Here is a 13,368-nt window from a genome sequence, read left to right on the forward strand (position 1 = left end):
AGTTCTTGATACTAGACTAACTAAGCTTCAGAGAACCTGGATCCTCCAGCCAGGAAAAAGGATTGTGAACTTCACATGTCATTCCGTCTGTCTCCAAGTCTCCATCTCCCTATCTGTTAAACTGGGATACAACACTCACCAAACCTGCAAAACAATAACCAACATGACCAAAAGAGCTTTGTAAACAGTGTAGCATACAATCTCAAAGGCTGAACACATTGATGGAATCCTTTGGGGAGGTAATTTTTCACAGTATCAAGAACCATAAAAATGTTGAAACCTATTGACCTAGGCATCTCCTTCCCAGAAATATATCCTATGACAAGGGTTTCCACCCTTTTTCTACCCATCCACCCAAAACATCCCCACGGATGGCACATTCCTAGGTTTTGGACTAACGCCTATTAAGCTAGGATGGGAATCACGTACAATCCCTGTTTTGTTGCCACTCAACAAGATACATCCCAGTGAAGGAAGTTATTCTGGGAATCATCTGAATTAAGTAAATAATTCACCAAATGCAGTATTTCACTTATTAACAAATCGGTTGCAAGTTCCACAACCCATCAAGACAAGCATTCAAGACTTGGCTGTTCAAGTTGAGAACAGCCATCCTTATGAAATAACTCAAAGGAATGAAGAACTGCATATACCTATGAGTTAGGCTTATCGGTAATAATGATAGTAACAACGTCAGCTCTTTCCTTTCCATTCTCTCAGTGCCTCCTCGTGAAAATCCTGTGTGGTGGACAGGAGGGATTTATACCTTCTGTTCTCCAGGTGGAACCATGGGTTTCTATTCACTCAAAATAATTTGACAGCCAACAGCCATGATGGATAGAGCCCTCTTATTTTTTTATTTCTTCCAAGAAAAGGCGGGGGATACGGGTGCAGAACATGCAGGTTTGTTACATAGGTATACGTGTGCCATGGTGCTTTGCTGCATCTATTGATCCATCCTCTAAGTTCCCTCCCCTCACCCCCTACCCCCCAACAGGCCCTGGTGTGTGTTGTTCCCCTCTCTGTGTCCATATGTTCTCAATGTTCAACTCCGCTTATGAGTGACAACATGTGGTGTTTGGTTTTCTGTTCCTGTGTTAGTTGCTGAGGATGATGGCTTCCAGCTTCATCCATGTTCCTGCAAAGGGCATGATCTCATTCCTTTTTATGGCTATGCAGTATTCCATGGTATAGATATACCATATTTTCTTTATCCAGTCTTTCATTGATGGGCATTTGGGTTGGTTCCATGTCTTTGCTATTGTAAACAGTGCTGCAATAAACATGTGTGCATGTGTCTTTATAGGAGAATGATTTACATTCCTTTGCGTGCATACTCAGTAATGGGATTGCTGGGTCAAATGGTATTTCTGCTTCTGGATCTTTGAGGAATCACCATATTGTTTTCTGCAATGGTTGAACTAATTTGCATTCCCACCAACGGTGTAAAAGTGTTTCTGTTTCTCCACAGCCTCTCCAGCATCTATCGTTTCCTGACTTTTTAATAATCACCATTCTGACTGGCGTGAGATGGTATCTCACTGTGGTTTTGATTTGCATTTCTCTAATGACCAGTGATGATGCGCTTTTTTCATATGTTTGTTGGCCACGTAAATGTCTTCTTTTGAGAAGTGTCTGTTCATATCCTTTGCCCACTTTTTGATGGGGTTGTTTTTTTCTTATAAATATGTTTAAGTTACTTGTAAATTCTAGATATTAGACCTTTGTCAGATGGGTAGATTGCAAAAATGTTCTCCTATTCTGTAGGTTGCCTGTTCACTCTGATGGTGGTTTGTTTTGCTGTGCAGAAGCGGATAGAGCACTCTTTGAGGGCTTTCATGGCCTGAACCACTGGCATTATCTGACTGTGAATCCCTGGGCACATCGCTTCAACCCCCGAGTCTCCTTTTACTCAAACTGCTTCCAAAGCTGCTGAGTGGCTCAAACTGGCTACCTGATGTGAATGCGCTTTGAGATGCAAATACGTACAAAGGTGACATGTCTTACGGCTTGCTGGCTCTGTTCCTAAGCCGGAACCAATGATAATGCTTCAGGTCCAAAAACTGGCCTTCCCTTTACCCACTCCTGTTAACAACACTCTAGGGTTTCTAGTCAGTCTGCACATTGGCACACCTAAGGCAAGGATAAAACGTGGCCATAACACGGCAAAATAAATATTTATTAGAAATCAAAAAACCATTTCTTCAATGGCACAAACATGTTCTTACTCTTTGTATGATTTCTTTCTTGAACATAGAGTTTCGCACACACACACACAACACTAAGAACAAGTAGGTAAATGAGAATTTACAAGGATCCGGCACATTCAAGGAGAATGGAGTGACAATTCTGTGTTTAGAACCAAGATCACAGTAAAAAAATGTAAATCAATGCAGAAATCAAGTACGGCTTACAGGCCCGGATGACGGCCCATCTACCTGGGCCCTGCCCAGAGCGAAAGGTCACAGGTCACCAGGCCTTGAGGAAGGAAAGGAATGTCAATAATACTGGGCTCTCTCAGGCTGGAGCCTTCTAAGAGCTTAAAGACTTCACAGTACAACCTCCAGCACCTTCTCCCACATCCCAGGGAGGAAGGTTAAGCACCTTTTATTCCAAACAGATATATCACATCATGTCTAGAATAATGAATTCTTCCTGAGGAAAAGTTTAGCTAAAGGAGCATTTGCAGCCAAAGGCACTATCTGAGCCTGGGAGACCCCATCCCTGGAAAACGCCTTCCCCTGAAATTACTGAAATGTCAACACGGAGTTTTAAGATGTCCTGATAGACCCATGGGTTCAATGGGGTGTGGGTATGTGTGTGTGTGGGGGGGGGGGTGTGGGTGTGGTTTTGTGCATCCCTATGGGCACACTTGAATTTTCAACTAGTCATAGGGAACATAGGGGACAATGTTGACTGCCAAATGAGACACCTGAGAAAACAGTCCTGCCCCCCAATATAAGCCAACTACAAAGAAAGACTCAAAATGATGGAATAACTGTGCTTTTCAAAAATAAATAAATAATGGCTCAGGGAGACATCTGTGGTCCAAGAATCAGGACACTCCAGCCTGCACAGCTCTGATATGACCTTCCTGCATGACTTTGCCCAAGTACACATTCCTCTCGGAGCATTAGCCCCTGCGGGTAAAATAAAGGAAGTGATCCTTTTCACTCTGATGCTTCTTGACTCATGGCTTCCCTTGGTAAACCTACCTAGGCTCAGACCTTTTGGCTGAAAGCCTTTTGGGGTGGACACTGTTGGGAAGACTATCCAATACAGAAAACGGTCTTGCCAACAAATTCCATCCAGACCCACAGACAGCAGATCACCAAAACGTGGGAGACGACAAACATCCATGTGGCTCTCCATTCGCCACTGGGACAAAAGCTGGCAGGTTAGGCAAATAGAAATCAATAATTGGCTTTATCCATTAACATCTGAGTCAAAGCAATTCTGGATATGGCTTTATCCGTAACAGATATGGCTTTATCCATGAATGGATATAACTTTCTCCATTAATATCTAAGTCAAAGCAATTCTGGAATTCCCAGCTCCATAGTGTAGAGCGTGGCGTCATGAATCCAAACCACTTCCTTTCAGACCAAGATGTCTGTTCAGGCTTAATGCGGGTCGCTAACTCCAGATGTGGAATGCTGATTTGTACAATCTCCAGGCTAAAAGAGACCTTAAACTTCTTCCAATGACCATTTTCAACAACATTCCTCATTAAGTGCTCGACCAGCTTCTGCTTACACATCTCCAACATGTGGAGCAGTTGCTGGATTCTATTGAGCCAAAATCTTTCTCAGTTTCCTAGTTCTGCCCATTCTGGAACACATCCGCTCCTCCTGCCTCTAGGACAGTCCCCCTCAAATCTTCTCTTCTCCAGCGGTCCACGCCCAGCCCCGACCACTGTGGCTTAGAGCGTGCGGTTACTCCCTGGGTCAGCTGGGAGGGCAGGGGCTGCTGTGGATGGTGAAGCCTCACACACCCCAGCCCACCTCTCCCCAGCCAGCCCCATCAGGGGCACAGAGTCTCTATCTGTCCAGCTAGTCTGGCACACAGAGTGGCCCAGGGCAGAGAAACCGGCCCAGAGGGCACTGCTAGGCCCGGACTCCTCAGTTTGCCTCAAGCCAGATGAACTAATCAATCGCCATGTTATCTGAAGGCCAAGTTTCTATTTCTGCTATTTAAGATTAACACTTATGGTTACTATTTTTATAATTCCACCTCGAACATTTTTACATGAATCCTTTCACCAGACAGTGGCGGCAGAGTGGATGTTCTGGTGGTTTTGGCCCCGGTCACCTGGAAAATCCTTCCGTCTCCACTTCACCTCTGCCCCCCAGACTGACTCCGTGTCATTTCAGAAGGAGAACATCAGAGGATGAGGACATAAAAATAAGCTCGAAGTCTTGGCAGATGCTTCTCTCTCACAAGCTTCCCCTTCAGCTTCAAAATTCACAGTTAAAAGAAAAAAAAACTTCGTACCAAAGCAGTTGAGGCATTTTGTTAAATTCCCCCACCAAGACATACTGAGGTATGCAACTAACTGCTGAGTGCTAAGATGGTATCGATCGAGCACCTGCTATTTCTGCTTCAGCTGAAGCCACGATCCCAGCACAGAGGCTACTGTGAGGCCAGGACAAACAAAAGAGCCAGGCCCTTTCACCCAGATCGCAGCGGCCCAGCAGGACTTGCTGTCTCATGCAGACTTTTGTGTGTGTGAAGAAAAGCTTTTTGTCTTGCTCTGGGCACCCTGAGGCCAAATATATAATACTTACATCCAGCCCCAAAGCCCCCAGTCTGTCTCCACTTTTAAAATCACATACTTCATTGTAGTAATTTTCATTCTCAACTGAAATGTCTTTTCCATATTGAAAATTAAAACCCTGTGTTAATTATGCTACCAAAAACATCTCTCAGCTTGAGAAAGTTTGAACCTTGGGGTGTCAGGAAACGTTCACTCCAAGGATGGTCTCCTTTTCCCTGAAGGGTTCCAAAAGGGTGTCTCCAGAGCGCATTCCCCTCCTCCCCCAGTATATCCGCCTTACCTCCGTCCCCCGCACACTCTGGGATGGAATCAAGGGTCTCCCACAAATTCAGGCAACCCAGTCACAGCAGGAGAGATGGTACAATGTGTGGGCTGGGGTTGGGGCTGACAGGGGGAAGCTGGAGGAGGAAAGACTCCTCTCCCTCCTCCTCAAGGCTCCTGCCCCTTCCCCGCCACCCATCTCTCCCAGCCAAGCTGACCTGCAATTGGTAAAACCAGAGGCTTCACCCAGGACTTCAGGAGGCTCCCAGGCTCCAGACTGCTGCGGGCTGTAGGTTTACACCAACTCTTTGCCAAGTAACAAAATCCAGGATGTTTCCCACTCAGACAAACTGACAACTGCCCCTCAGTTCAGACACCCACTGAGCACTGAGCATGAGGGTGCACTCTGCTTCTAGGCCAGCACAGCGGGACTCCATCATCCCTGGAATCCTCTCTGCACAGAGTCGGTGACTCCGCCTGCAGCGCCAGACAGCGCACGCGCACACCAGCTCCGGGTTCCGCTTCTACACCGACGTTTCTGGGAACTCCTCTATTTCTTCAAATGCATTGAGAGTGGTTTTGCTGTTGTTCCTGGAAGAATCTTGGATTTTGTTGAAATCTGCTTTTTAAAAAATATATATTTTAGAAATATATCACTCTGCATAATGTGTTTCTTTTTTTTTCTTGTCGTTTTTTTTTTTTTTTTGAGATGGAGCTTCACTTTTGTCACCCAGGCTGGAGTGCAGTGGTGCGATCTCAGCTCACTGCAACCCCCACCTCCCAGGTTCAAGCAATTCTCCTGACTCAGCCTCCCGAGTAGCTGGGATTATAGGCACCTGCCACCACGTTCAGCTAATTTTTGTATCTTTAGTAGAGACAGGGTTTCACCATGTTGGCCAGGCTGGTCTCAAACTCCTGACCTCAGGTGATTCACCCGACTCAGCCTCCCAAAGTGCTGGGATTACAGGCGTGAGCCACCACGCCCGGCCTGCATGATGTGTTTCTATGGCTTAGGGCTACACCATTTTAAAAGTTGTGCCAACTAGGGTTCTAAAAGTCAGAGCTGGAAGAGACCTAAGAAGCATTTCCATTCAACCCTCCCATTTGACAGATGGTGAAAGTCAGGACCCTTAGGCTTGATCTGCCCAAGGTTACATGGTCTGAGACAGGAGCGGACACCATGTCACCTCACAGCGACAGTACCTGTTCGTCTTACAGGCCCCGGGTCTTCGTTAAGGAAGGAGACGTGCGTCTTCCATTCAGTCCACTTCACTTCATTGATCCTGCAAGTGTGATCATCATTCTTACTATTTCACCAGTGCCTCACTGAGTACAAACAAATAGCCCTGCGTTTGGGACGTCCTGGTGTCTACACAGCTCCCCATCTGTCTGTCCTAGAGATTAGGAGCACCCCTGACCCGAGGGGTCAGACCAGAGTTGTTGGAGTTCGAACTCTATCCCCATCTCCATGTCCCCAGGCCTCAGAGAATCAGTTCTCCTTCCACTGTAGGGAACTCGGAAATCCTTCAAGTTGCCCAGACAGGCGTAAAGGGTCCAACTTCAGACACCAGCTGCTGCGCCTGACTAGTGACAGCCCGGGGGAAGCGGGGACAGACAGAGGGAGGGCCCAGGCCACAAGGGTGTGAAGATTAAACTCCAAGTGTAACAGGGGTTGAGGAGGCACAAAGAGCCTGTGGTCAGGGTCTATGCCCCAAGAAGAGTGGGTGGCGTCTGAGTTGTTAGAATAGAACCATAGGCATTGATGTGACTTAAATTCACATCCAGAGAACATCTCTAGAGTGAGGGTGGCAACATCAGAACTGTCTGTTAGGGTAATGATTGCAGTCAGAAATGATGCTTTCCATGGGGTGAGGTTTCAGTCAGAGAAGTGGGTTAAGGTATGGTCATACTCAAAGAAGGTGGTCTGTAGGCTCAGGCAGTTGGGTCAGGGTAGGAGGAGGTGGGCTTACCAGAAAAGGTGTTCATGGGGCCGGGCACCGTGGCTTACGCCTGTAATCCGAGCACTTTGGGAGGCCGGGGGGTTGGTGGATCACTTGAGGCCAGGAGTTCAAGACCAGCCTGGCCAAGGTGATGAAACCCTGTCTCTACTAAAAATACAAAAATTATCCAGGCGTGCTGGCGTGTGCCTGTAGTCCCAGCTACTGGGGAGGCTGAGGCATGAGAATCACTTTAACCAGGGAGGTGGAGGTTGCAGTGAGCAGAGATCACACCACTGCACTCCAGCCTGGAACTCCGTTTAAAAAAAAAAAAACAAAACGAAAAGGTGGTCATAGGATATGTAAGGACTTAAAAAAAAAAATCCAAAAGCCAGAGATCTGTCAAAGTAGCCGTGTCACTTTCCATCTGCCAGGGGCAAAAGGGGCCTCAAGTCACCCGGGGTCACAGGAACTCACACAGGGTAAACAGCAGGAAAAGGAGTACCCAGCAGGCAGATCTTCCCTAAACCAGATAGCGAACAGAGAGAGACCGTGGAGGCACCTCCAAAAAGGCAGAGACAGGGGCTGGGTGCGGCGGCTCACGCCTGTAATCCCAGCACTTTGGGAGGCTGAGGTGGGTGGATCACCTGAGGTCAGGAGTTCAAGACCAGATTGACCAACATAGTGAGATTCTGCCTCTACTAAAAATACAAAATTAGCCAGGTGTGGTGGCGCATGCCTGTAATCCCAGCTACTTGGGAAGCTGAGGCAGGAGAATCACTTGAACCCGGGAAGCAGAGGTTGCAATGAGCCAAGATCGCACCACTGCACTCCCGCCCGGGCAACAAGAGCAAAACTCCGTCTCAAAAAAAAAAAAAAAAAGAAAAAGAAAAATGCAGAGAGGGGAGCCACTGTTGGCAGTCTCCTTCTCTTTCTCTTCTGAAGCTCAGGAACCCCCATCCCAGGGCCTGCAACCCCATAAGCAAATTCCTTCTTCTGAGGAGGCCACTGTAAGAGACAGTAGCTGTGGTTATGGTGAGCAAGGGGCAGCACTGTTTCTCTAACATCTTGTCACTGACCTGCTCCTCTCTACCCACCCCAAAGACCACCGCCCCAGGGCCCTTCTCCCTTTGTTACCGCAAACACAGTCGGAAATCTCCCTCGGCCACTTTGCACAGCTCTCCCATCCGGAATCTGCTCCTCAGCCATTCTGGTAACATTTTCTCAAACTCCAAGATGGTCCTGGCTCTCTGGGGACATAAGCAAGTCTAAGGAGTAGGCATCCACACTCACAAGCACACACAAATGCACACACACTGTCAGAGAGCCCACTCCACCCTCACCTCATGCTTAATGCATAGATCGCAAGGGTTTGGCTAATCTACAGAATTCAAAGACAAAAAAGCAGGCCGGGCACAGTGGCTCACGCCTATAATCCTAGCACTTTGGGAGGCCAAGGTGGGTGGATCACCTGAGGTCAGGAGTTCGAGACCAGCCTGGCCAACATGGCGAAACCCCATTTCTACTAAAAACACAAAAATTAGGGCTAAGCGTGACGGCTCTTGCCTGTAATCCCAGCACTTTGGGAGGCCAAGGCGGGTGGATCACCTGAGGTCAGGAGTTCGAGACCAGCCTGGCCAACATGGCGAAACCCCATCTCTACTAAAAACACAAAAATTAGCTAGGCGTGTGTCAGGTGCCTATAATCCCAGCTACTCAAGAGGCTGAGGCAGGAGAATCACTTGAACCTGGAGGTTGGAGGTTGCAGTGAGTCAAGATCCCATCATTGCACTCCAGCCTGGGTGACAGAGCGAAACTCCATGATATAAATAATATTTCTGAAAGCCCAGGAGCTTCCTATCTGACAGTGCTGGGGTCCTGGAATCCCATGGCAGAAGACTGTTCAAACATCATTTAGTCCCACCCCCTCCCCAGCTTGGAATCTCTGCAGTTTCCTGGCCATAATTTTTCCAGTCTCTCTTGAACAGTGTCAACAAACCAATTAAGAGGGCCTTGGCCAGGCGCAGTGGCTCACTCCTGTAATCCCAGCACTTTGGGAGGCTGAGGCGGGAGAATCGCTTTGAGCTCAGGAGTAAGAGACCAGCCTGGGCAACGTGGTGAAACCGCATCTCTACAAAAAATACAAAAATGACCCAGGAGTGGTGGCACATGCCTGTAATCCCAGCTACTAGGGAGGCTGAGGTGGGAGAATCGCTTGAGCCTGGGAGGCAGAGGTTGCAGTCAGCTGATATCGTGCCACTGCACTCCAGCCTAGGCAACAGAGCAAGACCCTGTCTCAAAAAAAAAAAAAAAAAAAAAAAAGGAGGGCCTTAATAGTGAGAAACTTCCATGTGTGACATCAAAGCTTTTCTCCCTGTAGTATTCCCATGTACATCTACCTTCCGGACCACAGAAGGGATCTGCTCCCTCTTTCACAGGTTCTTCTGCAGATATCCAAAGCACGCTCACCTTTTTCAATAAGCATTTCTTTTTTTTTTCTTTTTTTTGAGACAGAGTTTTTGCTCTGTCACCCAGGCTGGAGTGCAATGGCACGATCTCGTCTCACTGCAACCTCCACCTCCGGGGTTCAAGCGATTCTCCTGCCTCAGCCTCCCCAGTAGCTGGGATTACAGGCACGTACTACCACACCTGGCTAGTTTTTGTATTTTTAGTAGAGATGAGGTTTCATCATGTTGGCCAAGCTGGTGTCGAACTCTTGACCTCAGGTGATCCACCCACTTCGGCCTTCCAAAGTGCTAAGAATACAGGGGTGAGCCACCATGCCCGGCCACCAACAACCATTTCATAAGAGGCAGTCTCCAGTCCTCTCCCAAACCTGGTTACCACCTCTGGACCCATCCTATGCATTGGTTTCCTCAGCACGTAAGAAGTGTTCAGGCCAGGATGGAATACAGCAGAGCTGTCACCTCCATTGTCGTAGACACTGTACTCCTCTTAATGCAACCTAAGGCCAAACTTCAACATCCACACATCACACTGTCAACCCTGAGCAGAGCACCCCCAGAAGCCTGAGGTTTTCTATGCATGCTGTTGCACAGCCACACTTCCTAGACTCTACGCTCAAAGAACCTGGGCTAAGGCCTCCTCAAACCTGGCCACACACTGAGGAGCCTGTGCAGATTCTCAGGCCTCACCTTAGACTCACTGGTGCTGACAGTAGTCAATGACCATGTGCTGAACTGAGTCGCATGGAGGCCCCCACACTGGGGTCTCCACCTAGACTCACCTGCAGGCGCCAGATACGCTCACTCTCCTTGGAGACGTTCTCCACAGTCTCGCCCATCAGAGCAATGAGCATGTTGAGGAGCAGAACGAAGGTGAGGATGACGTAGGTGATGAGCAGGAACAGAAAGAGAATGGGATACTTGGAGTTCTGCTGGATGTTCAGGTCACCCAGGCCTATGGTGAGCTTGAAGAGTTCCAGCACTGCGTCGCTGAAGCTGCCGTAGGAGCTGCAGTCCTTGTTGTCTTTGGCACACTTCTCGATCAGCGAGGCCAGGGCTAAGGGAACATAACAGGGTGCTCTCCTCAGCTCTCCGCCTGGTGAATTACTCTACAAGCTTGCATGGATTTGCCCACATGACAAGCCTGCTGCCTCTTTCTCTCTAGCCATTAAATCCCATCTCCAGCTTCAGGTCCTCCCAAAGCCTCATAAGGCTGGCTTCTCTGCCCTGGCCTCCTGCAGAAAGCCCTTCCACCTAACAAAGCCCAGAGTCTTCTCTCCTTCCTCTACCCCACAGTCTGCCCTTGATCACTTGCAGCCTTGCAGAGCTGCTAATTATAATCCATGTGTGTTTCCCTGGCTCCCCAGCTAGTCTTTGAGCTCCTGACTTCCTCTAGCTAGAGGTCGTGGCCAGGGCTCCAAAAGGCCCTGGAGAGGGGTGGGCAGAAGAGCAGACCCACCTTTCTCTTGAGGAAGCAGCCACCATCCCCAGGAAGAGCAGATGGGGGCACACAGGCAGATTCCCCGCGTGCTGTAGAGCAGGGCCAGCAGATCTGTACTCAGCCTCAGCCCCAGGGGAGCTGCAAGATACACTGAGACCCTCACGGGTTTGGCTCTGTGTCCCCACCCAAATCTCATGTGGAATTGTAATCCTCCTGTGTCAAGGGAGGAACCTGGTGGGAGGGGATGGGATGTGGGGACAGTTTCCCCCCTGCTGCTCCCCGGATGGTGAGGGAGTTCTCAGGAGAGCTGATGGTTTGAAAGTGGGGCACTTCCTGGTTCTCCACTCACTCCCTCCTGCTGCCTTGTGGAGAAGGTGCCTGCTTCCCCTTCGCCTTCTGCCATGGTTGTAAGTTCCCTGAACTGGGAGTCAATTAAACCTCTTTCCTTTATCAATTACCTAGTCTCAAGTATTTCTTTATAGCAGTGTGAAAACGAACGAATACCCCTTCCCTGAGACCCTTCTCCTTAGGCAACCAGCTGCCCCCATGCTCCTCTCTGCCCCCTGTTCTTTCTTTTCCCCTCATGAGGCCCAAGTGATAAACAGGGCCAGCCCCAGCCCCAGCCTACCGCAGGCCTGTGTGGCTGCTGGAAAGGCTGTGCTCCTTTCCTCTCCCCAAGCCTGCCTGATATGCTTTCTGGATCCTGGAGAAAACTGACCCACTATTCTCATACTGGAGCAACATCTTCCAAGACCTCAAAAAGCTGTACCATTTGAGCCAATCTTTTTTCTTGTATCCACTTGCTAGAGCTGTCATTGGGACAGTCCTAGAGGGTCGTGCCAATGGATGAGTGGATGGATGGACAGTAGTCCAGGGATGATGTCCCTGTCTGTCCTGAACCGGGCCCTTCCTCCAATGAGAAGCCTTCCTGAGTGAGTATACTGTCATCCCTTGGTATCCATGGAGGATTAGTTCTAGGGTCCCCGGAAATGCCAAAATCCATGGATGCTCAAGTCTCTGATATAACATGGCGTAGTACTTACGTATAAGCTATGCACATCCTCCCGTAGACATTAGACCATTACTAGATTATTTATGATATGTAATACGATGCAGATGCTACATAAATGGTTGTGATACTGTATTCTTTAGGGACTGATGACAAGAACAAAGTCTGCACATGTTCAATAGAAACATAACCATCCAATTTATTTTCTGAATATTTTCCATCTGCTGTTGCTGAATCTACAGATGCAGAGCTCCTGGTTACGAGAGCCAAGTGTGCTTTGAGAGTCGGGTGGGTGAGGTTGCTAATGAGTACAGGGGAGCAGGTGTTGATCAGGAGGGCCCTGCACTGGGGCATCTGGACGTCCTGCCTCAGGACTTGAGACTCCGTTTGGATGGCACAGGCAGACTCAGCCCAGGTCAAAGCCCTCCCCTTGAAGGTTCATTTTATCCCGAGCTCTTTCTGGCCCCTGGAATTTGGCATGCCCTAGGCCCTGGGTGGAAGGACAGATGAGCCAGGTTTTAGATAACATGTCTAGAAGAGTGAGCCCCTACTGTGTGCCCAGCACTTTCCCCACAGGATCCTGTAGCTAGAATAGCCAAGGGTCATGGAGAGAAATACGCAGTTAAAACGTCAGGAATGAAAAAGCGATACCATTAGAGACGCTCAAAAGACCATTGGGTAATAGTATTAGCATTTGTATTCTGAGATCCAACAGCAGCAGTCACTTCCCTCCACCCCTATGTGTATCCCAGGACCACCCTGGGTGGGGAGGGCTGAGGTTAGGGAGCACCCACGGATGCTCTGATGCCGGCCCTGGGCCTCGGGGGTGACAGTGATGAGGAACTGGGTGCACACACGAGTGGGGCAGCCGGGCCTGGCCAGAGAAGCAACACACACGTGCACAGACGTGTTTACCCACGTACGCGTGTGCACGCACGTGCACAAACACATTGCGGGCAGACATGTTGACGCCCCAGGCAGCGGAGGACCCTGACTCTGGGCCCTGCTGACCCGGGCAAGGCCCCGTTGTGATGCGTGCCATGACCTCAGAATGCCACTGGTGCTTAGCATCTATCCGCTCTCCGGCCTGCCTTCTGTGTTCTCCGGCAGTTACACACAGGCAGTGGGGTTTGTGAGCACCAGTTTTCTGGTTTCTCCCTGAGGTTTCCTCCCTGAGAGGCATACGTAACCCAGGCCAGCTGATCAGAATCAGGTGAGTGTGACCTGCTCTCTTCCCTCCAGGCTGATTTGGGGACAGTGGCTATGGTATGGGCGGTGTTGGCCTCTGGGCAGCTACTGAGGAGGAGGGTCATCCCTGAGCACTCACAGGGAGCCCGTTCTACACTGCCTGTGTAGATGATTTTCTCTTTTGTCCTCACGGTGGCTTCGTAGAGTGGGTGCTGTTCCCGAATGTACCCATTCGACAGGTGAGACGTCTGGGGTCAGAGAGGCGGTAACCGGCCCGAAAATCCAGACAT

At 49.2% G+C, this 13,368-nt stretch overlaps 2 protein-coding genes across 2 annotated transcripts in view; both read right to left on the reverse strand.

Annotated features, from left to right (window-relative positions):
• SPATA22 (spermatogenesis associated 22) overlaps nucleotides 1–5,274 on the reverse strand; it is a 69,422-nt gene extending 64,148 nt beyond the window's left edge. Inside the window, exon 1 of the mRNA XM_063629753.1 lies at nucleotides 5,257–5,274. The gene's annotated coding sequence lies outside the window, so the exon portion shown is untranslated. The remainder of the gene's footprint in view (nucleotides 1–5,256) is intronic.
• Nucleotides 2,159–11,910, reverse strand: LOC134735187 (transient receptor potential cation channel subfamily V member 3-like). Its single transcript, XM_063628411.1, has 6 exons — nucleotides 11,824–11,910; nucleotides 10,223–10,549; nucleotides 8,113–8,225; nucleotides 6,242–6,321; nucleotides 5,058–5,657; nucleotides 2,159–4,455 (listed from the first exon to the last, which is right to left on the reverse strand). The coding sequence occupies exons 1-5, from the start codon at nucleotides 11,908–11,910 to the stop codon at nucleotides 5,563–5,565; spliced, it is 702 nt and encodes a 233-aa protein (XP_063484481.1). The 3' UTR covers nucleotides 2,159–4,455; nucleotides 5,058–5,562.
• Nucleotides 11,911–13,368: the final 1,458 nt, after the last annotated feature.

This window comes from Symphalangus syndactylus, chromosome 20 (assembly GCF_028878055.3).
Source record: "Symphalangus syndactylus isolate Jambi chromosome 20, NHGRI_mSymSyn1-v2.1_pri, whole genome shotgun sequence".
Classification (NCBI taxonomy): Eukaryota; Metazoa; Chordata; class Mammalia; order Primates; family Hylobatidae; genus Symphalangus; species Symphalangus syndactylus.

What these genes read in the sequence shown, in the direction of transcription:
- LOC134735187 (XM_063628411.1), bottom strand. Translation starts at nt 11,910, where the DNA reads ATGTTATATCAGAGACTTGAGCATCCATGGATTTTGGCATTTCCGGGG. An exon ending in AGCGTATCTGGCGCCTGCAG is followed by an intron (nt 8,226 to 10,222) that starts GTGAGTCTAGGT and finishes TTATGTCCCCAG; the next exon opens with AGAGCCAGGACCATCTTGGA. An exon ending in GGGGCCTGTAAGACGAACAG is followed by an intron (nt 5,658 to 6,241) that starts GTACTGTCGCTG and finishes TTTAAAAAGCAG; the next exon opens with ATTTCAACAAAATCCAAGAT.